Here is a 14,277-nt window from a genome sequence, read left to right on the forward strand (position 1 = left end):
CTGCACCATTCCCAGAAGTAAAATAAATACCAAGAGGTGACAAAAAAATAATGAGCTCGACCATGTAACCCACCACAGATACTGAATGAATAAAGTGCTGCTGGGGAGTTTCAAGCTTTTAGTGAGAGCCTCATTTGTGCAGGATGGCCCATCGAGCTATTAGAGAGCAGCCCTTCAGCCTCTTTCTCCTCTCAGGCTATGACTATGAAAAGAGGACACTCTCCGGGACAATGGTCCGTGTATTCCTTGTCTGGCTCCAATACACAAGGAGGACATGCTGCCTTCTCTCCTGCAGCATCAGGGGACACTGAGATGGAGATTATTGGAGGTTTCATTCCTAATATCATGAAAAAAGTGTCTGTTCTGGGGGTAAAGACATGTCAGGGGATGCAGAAAGAATGACTGACGGAGGCTGAAAATGTGCTTTTCGTCTTCAGCTTTTCCCATTTGATGTGAAAATCACACAAGCATGAAAAGTTTGAGATCATTTCTCTGGTTTTGATTAGTTTCTCCTAATAAAATATTCTGAAACGTGTAGAATATCTTGAAACATTCAACCTTATTCAATGAAAATCTACTTGGATTAGAAACCCTCCTTTGTTTAAAAGGGTTTCAAGACTCAATGTGAATTAAATGACTTGTCAAGACAGAGATTTTCAGCAGTGCACGCCAGCAAACACCGGCCCTGGGGTGGGTGGTCCGGTCGTAGAGGCATCAGAAGAGTCGTCCTTTATTGTTCAGGCAACGTCAAGAAAGTCTGTGTTTGCCCTCTTCATTAGACATTCTAGTGTCAGCTAAAGAGAATAAATAAAACGCTCGGAGGTCAAAGGGAATGAGCGTTTCGCCTCGGTGTTTAAATGTGTTTTAACAGTTACTTAAGGCTCGGGAGACGCTCTCCGCCACTTCCAAATGATGGAAATGAGCCTGGAAAGTTTGCAGAGCTGGCAATAATCCAAGTTGAAAGAGATGATGCCTTTGTCTGTGGGTAGTGTAAGAAAGAAAATCACTTCCTTTAAAGAAGCCGCGCAGCGCTTCATCTTTAAACCTCTAATGAGGAGCCGATAAAAGAAAAAATATATACAGTTTTAGGTTATTATTTCCTCTGAAAAATGCATTTCAGATTTTCCTATAACGATCAAAATTCAAACGCAGATAATCCAACATGACGGTTAACAGAATATACGCGTAAATGTAGAGTTTTGATCAAATGGCAGAGTTGGTGACAGTCTTTATAGACTTTAAGTAGCCTATAATGAGACCTGCTTTCATTTACATCACAACACATTTTGTATTTCTACACAATAAATAAATCCACCGTCAGATTTAAGGCTTTAGACTAACTAGTCCCTGCTTGTTTTTTAGGAATCAACCAGAGGCCTTTCCCAGTCAGAGAGACTACATTCAAAGGATGGATCAACCTGTGGATTAACGCAGTGACTTAGATTAGTGGAGTTGCAGTTGGTAAAACCAGCAGCACCATTCTGTCACCACACCCGACCCGCTGAATTTGACGCCTCAATTACGCAGGGCAGTTATTCAATTTTAAGAGCGACACCGCTGCTGTTAAAAGACACACTTTGGAAACAGAGCGCATTCATTTTATACAGGAAAAACATTATGGACTGTTTACATACAGGAGTGATTCTTCATTCGCAACTAGTTGAGACAAATACAAGTTAAAGCACTGAATATGCCTAAATTGGACAAAATGTTTTGGGGAAAAAAAATAAGCAGACACAAAGGAGTCAAACTAAATCAACACAGTAGAGTCTCTGTAAATTGTAGTTTGAAGTCGGCCTCCAATTGTGAAGCTACTTGTCACGCTGCTTAAAGCATCTGTCGGCCAGGCAGGACTTAAAGGGTCCAAATAAGATGATTTGGTAACATCAAGGCTTTCCCAGCGGTAATGATTACATTTGGACTTAAGATCCTTGCAAGAATTTGTAGCCCAGTAAATCTCCGAGTTCCCTGCCCCCACGACTCTTCAAAAGCCTTGTCATTCAAAGGGTTAGGATGTTTGACAATCCCAGCTTGTACTACTCCACCAATTAATTGGATACGTTGTCGGGATGTTCGTTTCTCTCATCTGCTACTTAGAAAGACAAAGGATCGATGGGGGGCTGTTGACACCTCTGTGTCCGGCCAGAGTATAAATGAGGAGTCTCCGCAGAGGACCAGCATTCACGTCTCTGCTGCACTTGGAGCAACAACTTGATTCCCGCAAAGACCTTCGACATCTTCTTTTTTCCACTTTTTTTAAAACATCTGAGAGAATGCAGGTACCGAACAGACCAGTCGGAGCTTATGGATACTCTGTGCGTAATTACGCACCAGCATCTCTGTACCCACAGTACCAGGGAAGCCAGTGCTTATCTTCAACGAAGCCTCCCAGTGGAAAATCTTTCACTATTGATGCTTTGCTCGCCAAGCCGGACGACTCAACCAGCGGCCGGACGAGTCCCACTCAGTGCGGAGTGAAATATCAACCAGCAGCACAGGTCCTCCCTCTCACCGGGCACATGAGCTTACCGATAGCACCAGCACCTTATGTCTACTCACCAAACATGTTGCACTCAGCGGTCCACACGCAACCTGGATACTCTGTCTACTGTTGCCCGCCTTTCACCTACCAGTCATCGTGCCGTGGAGCATTTTACGCACAAGGTAAATTGAGTCTTTATTTAATGGAACTATCGGTGCCAGATGTGTGTAAATGTAAGAAATTACACCCTAAACATGCGACAATGTGATTAAACGTTTCATTTTTATTCTTTGCAGCTTCGATGTCCAAAGTCAACGCAGGCCTTCATTCGTTCAAAACCAAAGGTGGGAAGTCCAAACGGATGCGCACCAGTTTCACCAGCGAGCAGCTGTCCCGGCTGGAGAAGGAGTTCGCACGGCAGCAGTACATGGTCGGATCGGAGAGGTTCCTCCTTGCCTCTGCTCTACAGCTGACAGAAGCTCAGGTAAATAGAAAAAATATAAGATGACTATGTGAATTTTAGGCTTTTAAAATGTAGCCTTAAAAACCTGAAGCCCTGAAATATGCTGCAATATTTCTAATGTGCATCTTATTTGCTGTCTCCAGGTCAAAGTCTGGTTCCAGAACCGACGCATCAAGTGGCGCAAACAGAGTCTGGAGCAGCAGCAGGCCAAGCTGGCCAAACTGGGCCTGGCTGCTCCACCTAAAAGCCCCGGGTCCCAAGGCCACAGAGATGAAGGCGATGACGATGAGGAGTTCTCCGACTCATCAGACGTGGATATCGACGTGTCTGATGACTCCACTGACCACTGTTGATCAACAGCATCACTGGACTTTTTGAAAAGACATTTTGTACATACAGCTGAGAAAGGAGGCCTCATGTCTCCAACTATGAATATTTAATAGATGTATAGTTATATATTTAATTTTCTACATTTATTGCTCTTTGATGAGTTCATGTGTTCATTTGAATGAAATTTTCAGAAATATATTTTATGACATTAATGGCAAATGTGTCCTGTTGTTTCCTTTTTCCTTCAGACACTGAGTGTTAGAAAGATTTCAGAGGAAGAAACTTAAATGACTAAATTTCAAAGTCTTGCGTAGGTATGTAGGATCAAAAAAAAGAACAAAACAAAGAATCTCACACACTGTCCATCACTTAAATCCACCTTAAAACTAGAGATTTAAAGTGAGTTCAAGTGATTCTTTGGTTTTCTTCTCAACAGATGAAGGTTTTCACAAATTAGGAAAACAGTTAATTCTCAAAATGGAAAAACAACTGAACAGCCAGATGAGACTTTTAAAACTCTGATTATAACTGAATATTAGCCTAATGATAAATGTGAGCATTTGTTAATCTGCTCAGAAGAGAAAACCTTCCTCCTCTCTATGAAATCATCATCATGCCCTTTGACCTCTATTTATTACCACTCTCATCCCACTCTGAGTCCAGTTTGAAGATGATGGAGACGTGGAAAAGACATTTCCTCCAGAGTTTGATCAGTTTATGCTTGAAGTCTGGGACAGACTCTGGTTCCCCTCTGATTAAGCTAAGCAAATAAATAACCAGCTCGGGGATTAGCTGGGATATCTGTAACCCAGGGTGGTAGGGGTCAGTCTGTCTCAGGGCTAGAGAGCTGGGTCTCACTGTTTAATCTGTTTAAATGGTCAATACGCCTGTTCTCACTGCTTCTCAATGGACAGGACTCCCACACGCCCACCCTCCGACGGCAGGTGTCCTGTCTCTGCTCTATTGAAACTCCACGTCTTTCCTTCCAGGCGGAAAGGGACCCATGCTGTCTGCCGAAGCCTGCCTGGCAGACATGAGGGATAAAACAGGAGAGACGACAGCATTTATAAAGGATTGGGATGTAGCAAATTAGTCCATCAGAGCAGCTAATTGGGGTGGTCAACCTGAAACTCCTGTCCTGTGGTTAACTCCATCACGTTAAACAAAGAAGGGCTGATGGGAACACAGAGCGGAGGTTTCCATCTCTTTAATCCTAAAATCTTTTTATATTCACCTCCTTTACTTGAGTTAAAGTAGCAATACAATAATATAAAGATACGCCATTACAAGTAAAAGTCCTGCATTCAAAGTCTTACTTAAGTAGAAGTACAAAAGTATATACTGCAGTAGTACTAATCATGCAGAAAAAATGGTCCTGTTGGATGGTTTTATCCACATTAACGCATCATATTTTATAAGATTGCATGTTTTGTATGTAAAATATTTTTCAGCAAAGTATCAGCTGCCAAATTAATGCAGTGTACTTCTTTAAGGTACTGGAGTAGAAATGTTAGGTAGGAGAAAATGGAAATACTCAGAGTACAAGTGGCTCAAAAGCAGCACTTGAGTACATGTAGTTTGTTGAATTGTTTCCCCTTTTCAGACAACATCAACTAATTACCTCATAATAAGATGTAACAGAAGACTTGATAATGAATGAAGATGTAAATTATGATTATCAGTGCTGGTATGAGGGACAAAATGGACACTATCAACAAATAACTTTTATACAGACAGGTGAGAAATTAAAGGAAAACATTAATAAACGAGTGGAGAAACATAACAAATACAAAAGCTTCCATATGAGGACCAAGGGGTCACCAAATGATTTAACGAGAATGAAAATGTTGTAAATCATGTGGCCTTCACAGCCACCAGATCTCAACCTAGACAGCACTCTCTATATATTTATATATCTATATGTCTACATATCTATATATCTATAAATCTATATATTTATATATCTATATGTCTACATATCTATATATCTATAAATCTATATATTTATATATCTATATATCTATATATCTATATATCTTTTGGAAGAATGGTGTTGAGTTGGAGAGTCTATGTTAAGGATCATTGAAGCTGTTCTGGAGGCTGACGGTGCACCTTACTAACACACTCTGCTGGTTTTACTTTTGCTTTGTCACCCATATAAAGATCTATAAATATGTATACATATATTTCTCTCTCATGGCAATCAGTGCTACAGGAGATTTATTGAGAATAATCAAAAGGGTAAACAGACATTATGTATAATACTGACAATCTGTCTCAACCATCCACACTGACATTTTAAATGTGATCATCTGTCAACCCGAACAACAACAAACTGTGTTTAAAAGTCACAAGTTGAAATGGCAAACTAAGCAAACCTACTTAATGGACAACTAAACCACAGCAAAAAGGCTCAATCTGCTCTTTTTTTCTCCTATTTCTACAACTGTATTTATTCATAACTCAGCACATTAAATCTACTCTGCAAAAACTCTTATAAATTGACTAAAAACAGATGAGAAACTGAGCAGAGAGCTGATCAGTTAGATGTAAAGGAAGAGGTGATTTTAGTCATATCATATAAACATATCATGTAAACTTTCACTTTAAAACTCTTTACTAATGGCTGCTTCTGTGTTGGTGCAGATAGAAATGATTTCTCTTCTCTCACTGCTGCTGAAATGAACTCATAAAAGTGTAAAGAAACTCCAAAGCAGTAATCAGAAGACAGTAGATAACAGTATCAAAGAGAGAAGTTTAATAAACAGTAACAGAGTTGATCTCTTTCTCTTGCCCGAAACCCCCCGTCTGCTCTCCCCCCGGTGCCTCTGCTCAGTGCTGCTGAAGGAGCAGAATTTGTGTAAAAACCCCAGAGAGCCGTTTCTGATGTGATCAGCCGGGAATCAGATCTCCCCCCTCCTCTCCTCTCTCCACAGCCCGACGTAATCCCATTGAGGGACAGAAAGAAGCAGCCAGAGGCCTGGGAAAACCTGGAGAGTCCTGGAGAGGGGAGGGGCGGGGGTCACCGGGCTCATCGTCTCAATTAGCAAAGGGCACCTTAACGGCTGGAAACAGGCCAACGCTGGCTGGGTTTCTTAAAGCTCTCCTCAGGGTCTGAAGTGAAGCTCCTTATGAAAGGAAACTGTTACATCTTCATTTGCCTCTTGACTTGTTGCTCTTATTAACTTGTATAAGTTGCATTTCAGCCCTTTACACAACTAAAACACAATAATGTGTTGTGGTAGCAGAGACAATAGGTGTGTAGTATTGTGTCTTTGCTGGATTGTACTCTATTTTCTGTTATCTTGATTCATATTGTCTCTAAATTGTGCTGTAATTCTGGTCTAGACATACTCAAAAAATCTGAAATGACTATCCAGTCAGAAGCCCAAATGAACACTGAAACATGTTTTTCTTGCCTTAATCATTCCTCCTGATCATACTGACCATTAGGTGACCCCTTCATAACTTAAAATGTAAGTGATGGGAGCCAAAATCCACAGTCCTCCTTCCGTGAAGAAATGTTTACTTGAAGCTTACATGAGGCTTCAGTCGTCCAAATAAGTCAAATCATGTCAACATCTTTCAAACTTACAGTGTTTTTAGTGCCAAAGTCTGTCTTTTTGTTACTTCCACTGCAGCTGAACAGGAAAATACTGTCCGTCGAGACACAAAGACGGAATTTTTTTACTAAAAAGACTGCATCTGTGGAAGATATCCACTTGATTTGACAAACTCAGACTGTTGAAGCCTCATATAAGCTTCAGATAAACTTTTTGCTCAAAAAAACAAAGGACTGTGGATTTTGTCCCCCCATCACTTATTAATTGTAAGCACATTTGGAGAGGATCTTCTAATGGTCGGTATAAACAGGAGGAATGATTACAGTAAGCAAAACTTGTTTCAATGTTCATTTGGACACCTGATTGTTGTTTTAAGACAGACTTGAAAAACTGTGAACCTACCCTTATAGGCAAGAATGTGTAGTTACACTAAAAGAATATTAATATGTAGTCACACAGATAAATGCTACCAGGACACAAGACCTCATTCTTAGAGTAAATGCAAAAGACAACAGACTATAAACAATATAAATATAGATATTCAGCTTTTTAGCAATTGATCAGAATCACAAAGCATGCAGCTCACAGGCGTTAACACTGGGATAAAGAAGAAGCAAATCAATACATTCTTCAATATTAGTTGCACTAATGTAGAGCTGCAACTAACAATTAATTTGATTATTGATTAATCTGCTGATTTCCTATAAAATGTTAGAAAAGGGTTAAAAATGCTTGTTATAATTTCCCCAAAATTTAAGGCACCATATTGAAACTGCTTGTTTTGTCTGAACAAAACCAAAAGATGTTCAGTTTACTATCATATATGATGAAGGAAAGCAAAAGAGAAGTTGGAGCCATTGAGAATGTTTGGCACTAATGCTTGAAAAATGACAGAAATGATAAATAGAATATTGATAATAGATTCAATTTCTGTCGATTGACTAATTGTTTAAATTTGTTTCAGCTCTAATGTGTACTTTATTGTAAAATGACAAAATGAAGGACATACTTCTGAATGTTTATCTCTTTATCAGCACTCCAAGCAAATAAATGATGATCTTAAATGTGTCTGTATGACTCAGTTGTGTCTTTAAATACCAACAAACACACTTAAAACTGCTCCAAGTCTCTGTTTATTCCACCTAAATTGAAATGCTGCTGGTCATATGACTCAGATGAGTCCTTGGTCTTCACCGTCAGATTGTAATGCAGCTCTGAGAAGGTGTGAAAGTTCTCATGGAGAGCAATAACCTCCTGCGCTCCAATAGGAGAGTGCACTTCATTTGACCAACGCGCGTTTTAGGGCAGGCGATTGTAAAAAAAAAAAAATCCTCCTTTGCATTTTATTTGCAGAGGCCAAAGCCCCTCTACTCCATCTAATAGTCATTAGCTTTCATTACAAGCGTTTGAAGTAGGAGCTGCCCTTTGTGTCGCCGTGAAAGAGCCGCATTTGAGATGCACAATGACTTCTGACACGGGCTCTGACTGGAAGAGCTCTCCTGAAGTGAAGTGGTCATCCTGGTGTTGCTGGAGAACAGACTCGTTCTTTTGAAAAAAACGTAGGAAACTGCAGTTCCTGTTCACAAACAAGGTTCTCACCGAGAGAGGACACCATGAAGCGAGTTAAAGTCCGAACATAAAGCATGTTGGGAGGGCTGGAGGTGCAGCTGACTCACCGGGAATTAACCGGTTCCCAAAATGACGCGTAATTCATCCACGACGCGTCTTTTAGGCAAAACACTCCGTCTGAAATGAGTTTTCACCACCTTTATCCTATTTTATCCCCAAGTAACGAATCACTAAATAAGGGTAGTTTTTGTTTATGCTATTTTAACAATATTTTATCTCTTATAGTATCACTTAAGTGTTCCTATATCGCTCATATGGGATATTATGGATATAGTTTGGCTGTCATAGTGGTATACACTTCAAATTCTAGTTTTATACAAGGGTTTAGCGCCATAAAATGGTTAAAAAACTACTTTTAGTCATAAAAACAGCCGATAAGTAGGCCCTGTTCAAACGTGGATGTTTGTTTATGCTGAGGAGCTGCAGCCGGTGGAGGAGCTGCAGCCGTACAGGTGGCTAAACGACCCCACTTCTCACGCAGGTGGCACAAACGCAGCGATGTGCTACTTTTCCCATCTCGTTATAATGGGGTGAAATTTTCCAAGTATTTAAGTGGGACAGATTAGCTGAACACACAACGCTAATGCGAAACAAAATGGCCAATTAGTTTATTAATGAACGCAGGAGGCGCGAGAGAGAAGTGCAGAGTCAGCGGGTCTCTTGCAGACTGAGAGTGTGATTTTCATCTGATGGCTTTAATCAGCATTATGGAGGCAGAGCAGGCAGGAAAACAGGCCAGAATTACATCTACAGGCCAATAAATCCATAATGAGTAAGAGTGAAGAGTAATGTCCTATTGATCCTTGTCAAAGGTCATCAGACACATTGTAAAAACTAGTCTAACATCAATAATAACATTCAAATATCAAACGATTAAGTCTTGTATTAGAAGAAATACTGCTGTAGAATTATTTCATGACTAAGAAGTTTGTGTTAAGTGACCAAAGCAGGAGAAAATGCTTCATAAATTAAAGTGAATTTGGATGATCTAGCCTCCCTTCTTCAACAGCTGTTAGTGGAATATAATTTCTCCTAGAGAGCTTAATATGTTTTTTAGTTCAATTAAAGCCTTTTTCTTTAAAAAAAAAAAACAACAACAAGGTCTCAGTTGATTGGAGATTTCATCTTTTACATAGTTAGGTACTGAGATTGATATATCTGCAGGAAAACATGAACATTATAAACATATTCTGATGACCATTGGCTCAATTTTGTACATATGAAAACTACAAATTGTGATATCATATCCAATAAGGAGTGACATTTTGGCTGTTTTGGTTTAGTTTTTAAAGTTGGGGTAAGTACGGGCCCTGTCATTTTAAGAAAAATAACATGACTTCCTTTCATTTGTATTGTGCAAACTTAGTTTAACCTAGTTTTTGTCTAATCAGGGTTATAATAACTATCCCTCTTTTCACTCAGACATAGCTGGGGCACCAAACTGGAACCAGTGAGGTCAAAGGCTCCCACTGACCTAAACATGCTCTGCCTCAGTTCAACCACCAGATGGCAGCATTGATCTAAAAACACAATGAACTGTGTGGATTAACTGCTGGTGAACTAGCAGGACATGATTTTCTTCCTATTGTCTGAACAGAAGTTGTAAACCTTTGATATTAGAAATCATGTCAATCAAGGCGTCTTGTCTTAATAGTTTTAGCCACTTTTTAGAGTAATTAGGAACATTTCTGTGTTATGTAGAAAGATTGTCGTGTCTAAACTATATCATAAAATAAAGAGACGGTATAAGACATAATTGTAAACATCATTATAAATAGCCAGTCATTTATAGGTATAATACAGTAATACATAAGGAGTGATGTAAGGATCACAGAAACATCCAGTCCCACTACTGTAGCAGATTAAATTAAGTCATGTAAAGTCACTATAAACTCACAGTCACTAGACAAAAGTACAATTTGGAGGTAATTGTGTTTATTTGAGTATTTCCATTTTTTCAGAGGAAAATATTGTACTTTTTACTCTACAACATTTATTAAATAGTTACTTTGCAGATTCATGTTAATTAAAATACAATCAACAAATAAATTATGGTGTATTATTATAAGCTAAGACTTGATTGATCCAAGGAGGAAGTTTGCAAGCTTCCCAGTAGTTATTAAAATTAACCCCATCTTTACCAGCTGCAACATCAAAGTGATGTAATACACCAGAAATTATAACCCAATAATATTATACCGGTACATTATTCTGAATGAGTACTTTTACTTACTTACTGTTACTTTATTTAGAAGGTGATCCTTTTGTACTTCTATGTAAAATTTTGAATTCACAACTTTTACTTGTTGTACTGTCACTGTTATAGTTCTCATCAGTAAGAACATCTGCAAAAGTCATTATACTCTCGATCATCAATCACTTTGATCAGACAGCACCAGCAGAGGGCAGCACCTCTATTAAACTCAACCATCTGCCTTCTTCTCTTGTTTGTAGCCGTTTCTTTCCTTTTATCCCCCAAAACATTGTAGATATTTGAAGTTTACAAATTGCAGAATATCTGTGAATACACTTATGAAATGTATTTAAATGTGTAAATATTTTTGAACAGTTGTGTGGTGGAAGAGTTACATTAGGTTACATTACAGAAACATATATCATATCTGTAATTTGGTTATCTCCTATTGACAATAATTGATAAGGAAGCTCAGTGTAATTTGTAAGACTCTTTAACATTTTACTAAAATATTAGAAGACATAAATCAGCAGAAAAATCAAACTTTTGCTCATTTGATCAACAGACTGTGACTGTTTGGTGTGTTTTAGTTGTCTTTTTATATTTGTTTTAAGATATGGATCCATAATCCCTGTAATGAAGTACTGAGCTAATTATCCTGGTAAAATTAAGTAAATTGAAGTCTCATAAATTACAACCACACGTCTTTTCTACAATGTGCGAAGATGCTAAATTGAACAGTTTTACATGTCACACATCTCCAGGGATCGATTGTAACATCATTTGAGGGGAAAATACAGATACCTGAAATGTGTGATCTGTGTCTGTGCCGATGTTCTCAGTGTTATTTCCTCGTTAAACTATTCAAATTATTCGTAATTGTTGTGTAAAATCAGACGGTTTTAAGACAGAACAGAAATATTTTCCCCCTTTCTTTCCCATAAATGTCTGGCTTTCTCACATAAAGATGAGACGGTGTGTTTATGAAAGAAAAAAAAAACATGCAGCAGTTTTGGAGAAGTTCAGATTTCAAAACGACTTAATTAACACGTTTATTAATTACTTTACCATAAAACAGTGACACTTATGTTTTAGTGAAAATAAAGAAGAAATGTGGATGTCACCTATTCTTCGCCATATTTTCTCTTTCTTTTAGTTTACTTAATTGTACAATGTGTAACCTGCGTTCTCCCTGCAGTGACTCTACAATTAATATATAATCTGAGGACATTATAACATCCAGTGTGTAACACATACAACATACAATTCTAATTACAACATATTATATTTCTTCCCCAGGAATGTTCAAGGAAAGTAAATGATAAACTCATTTATAAAACAGCGAGGACATCCAGTCCACGTGAATATTTCAAGGATATTTAACTGTATCAAAAATAGAAGAAGTTCAATCTAGTAAAGAAGAAGAGCTTCTCGTGTTCTTGGCTGAAGATCACTCTCAGTGACTCTCCCCCCTGGAGCCTCGGGGGGAAAATCAACACAGCTACGGAACAACGGTAGACTGCTCTGCTTTGTTTTTGTTAATGCGCAGCGATTTGGCCACCTATTAACCAGCAGCGATCAGGGTCAGTGCGTAAAGGCCCACAGGGTTTCATCATTAAACTCTGCTGCATTTTCAACCGGCTCGGTCAGCCCTCAAGTTCCTGCTGCTGCTGCACTCTGAGTTAAAGACGGTTTAAATATAAAATCCTGGAGATTTTGGTCGATCTTTAATTTTTTTTTTCCCCCCACAATCTTCTGTAATCTTATTATCCGTCACTGCAAAAAAATAGAAGGTGGCGTTTTATCACATAACATATTCATACACTGTACAAATAAATAAAAAAAGCATTCTGGAGCAAATAACTCAAACAGAACCTGTTTACACGCAACAGTTATTTTTTGGCTTTTTTTTGGCAATCGTGATGGACACATAAACAAGCATTTTGAATGGATTACAAATGATTTATAGGCCTGCTATCAACCGTGGCTGCTATGAGTCATATTGTACAACAAAGGAAAACATTTCCAGGGAAACCGCACTTAAGAGTTCACAGATCAGAAACACCCAGAAAAATAAATGTAGATATTTATCTGTCCAAACAATCCTTACAAGTGATGACTGCGTTGGAATGAATAATTACATCAGGGGAGAAAGAAATGGGCAGTTTTTTTGGACATCGACCCATTTCCAGAACCCACTGACTGCTGTCTTTAGAAGCCTTTAGCTCTAAACGCCTAATCAACAACTTGTTTTACCTCATAATTTCCATCGGTAATGATTTTCTAATGCAACCTTTCCGCAAACGAGCGCATTAAGAGTCTAATTATTAACTTTGTTAGTGCACCAAGCTGGAAGCGCAGCGCCGAGGGATAAGGGGGGAAAGGGGGCCGTGGAGCACCAATGACAATTACAAGCTGCCTCTTAACTGCTGCTTTCTCCTGCAGGACTACATGCTGGGAAAGTGTTCTCATAAAGGACAAACTCAGGGGTCATTTTTAGAAAAGTGGGCATGAGTCGAGTTCTTGAAAACCAGTGGAGTGATGGGATTTATGTAGCTGATTTTACAAGAGGTCCATGTGTGCTTAAACTCAGAGAAAACTCCCTCCATTACCTCTTTATCCTCCACTTGTTACGGTCGAAACTAAATGTTGTGACACAATAAAATCTTAAATAACTAGATGATATCTTGGGATGGACACTGCAGGCAACCAGCATCCCGCCAACTTTGGACACATTTCAAAAGAAGGATTTTTTTGTTTGTTTTTTATTGTCACCAGCTGCAAATGTATTATCGTCATTTAAGTGAGTGACAATTTGAATTATTTTCAAGGGTAAAATAAATGCATTGTTATTATTATTTTATTGCATACTCCTTATCAGCATTTTCTGGCATACAGGTCAAATGTTTCGTTATTTTTTCCTTTTGTTAAAAAGAAGTAAAGTCGAACATGTGATGCACAATATCAAAGTGCAACAAATATAAATATCTGCACAATAAAGAAAAGACAAAACTGTGCTTAAATTGATTTATGCGGATTTAAGAGATCAAATGATTATTGTTGGTAAAAATATGAATGGATTACATGATGTTTTCTAACCTTAACTCGCAAATTATAACTGATAAGAAAGAACCGAGCGGACACAAAAAGGAAGTGACCTTTCCGCAAATCAACATTCATTGTATCTAATATTTTTGACGCACAGTATTTCAGCTAGTTAAAGGCCATTCATTGCTGTGATAACGCTATATGATACGGGTGAAAGAAAAGGTATAAAGGTTTTTATAACATCTGGAAAAACAGCCAATCAGTCAGCCAATTGCGTAAAAAAATCCAATGCTTTCTTTGAGACACACATTTTCATGAATCAGTGCAGTTAGTGGCAGATATTGACTCTTGTAGAGAATTCCTGAGACGGCTGCACTGAAACAAGTTTCTCACCCCCACCGGCAGCTTGTTTTCTCTTTAGAAAAAAACGAGATATTAAGGCTGAATACGACACACAATGACCCTTTAATTGGAGCACACATGGTTTCTCAGCGTGCTTCTGTAACTAAGCTGCCCGGTCGTGTGTGATCTATGAAGCAGGTACTTGAGAAGACTTATTGGCAGGTGC

The 14,277-nt window shown here is 38.6% G+C and overlaps 1 protein-coding gene and 1 long non-coding RNA gene across 2 annotated transcripts in view; one reads left to right on the plus strand and one right to left on the minus strand.

The window, feature by feature from the left end:
• noto (notochord homeobox) overlaps nucleotides 1–3,351 on the plus strand; it is a 35,700-nt gene extending 32,349 nt beyond the window's left edge. The window contains exons 6-8 of the mRNA XM_042388064.1: nucleotides 1,363–2,664; nucleotides 2,779–2,966; nucleotides 3,089–3,351. Of these exons, the coding sequence (XP_042243998.1) occupies nucleotides 2,154–2,664; nucleotides 2,779–2,966; nucleotides 3,089–3,298 (909 nt within the window). The 5' untranslated portion in view covers nucleotides 1,363–2,153 and the 3' untranslated portion in view covers nucleotides 3,299–3,351. The remainder of the gene's footprint in view (nucleotides 1–1,362; nucleotides 2,665–2,778; nucleotides 2,967–3,088) is intronic.
• LOC121880660 overlaps nucleotides 1–14,277 on the minus strand; it is a 33,829-nt gene that overhangs the window by 16,267 nt on the left and 3,285 nt on the right. The window lies entirely within an intron of this gene.

Source organism: Thunnus maccoyii, chromosome 16, assembly GCF_910596095.1.
Source record: "Thunnus maccoyii chromosome 16, fThuMac1.1, whole genome shotgun sequence".
Classification (NCBI taxonomy): Eukaryota; Metazoa; Chordata; class Actinopteri; order Scombriformes; family Scombridae; genus Thunnus; species Thunnus maccoyii.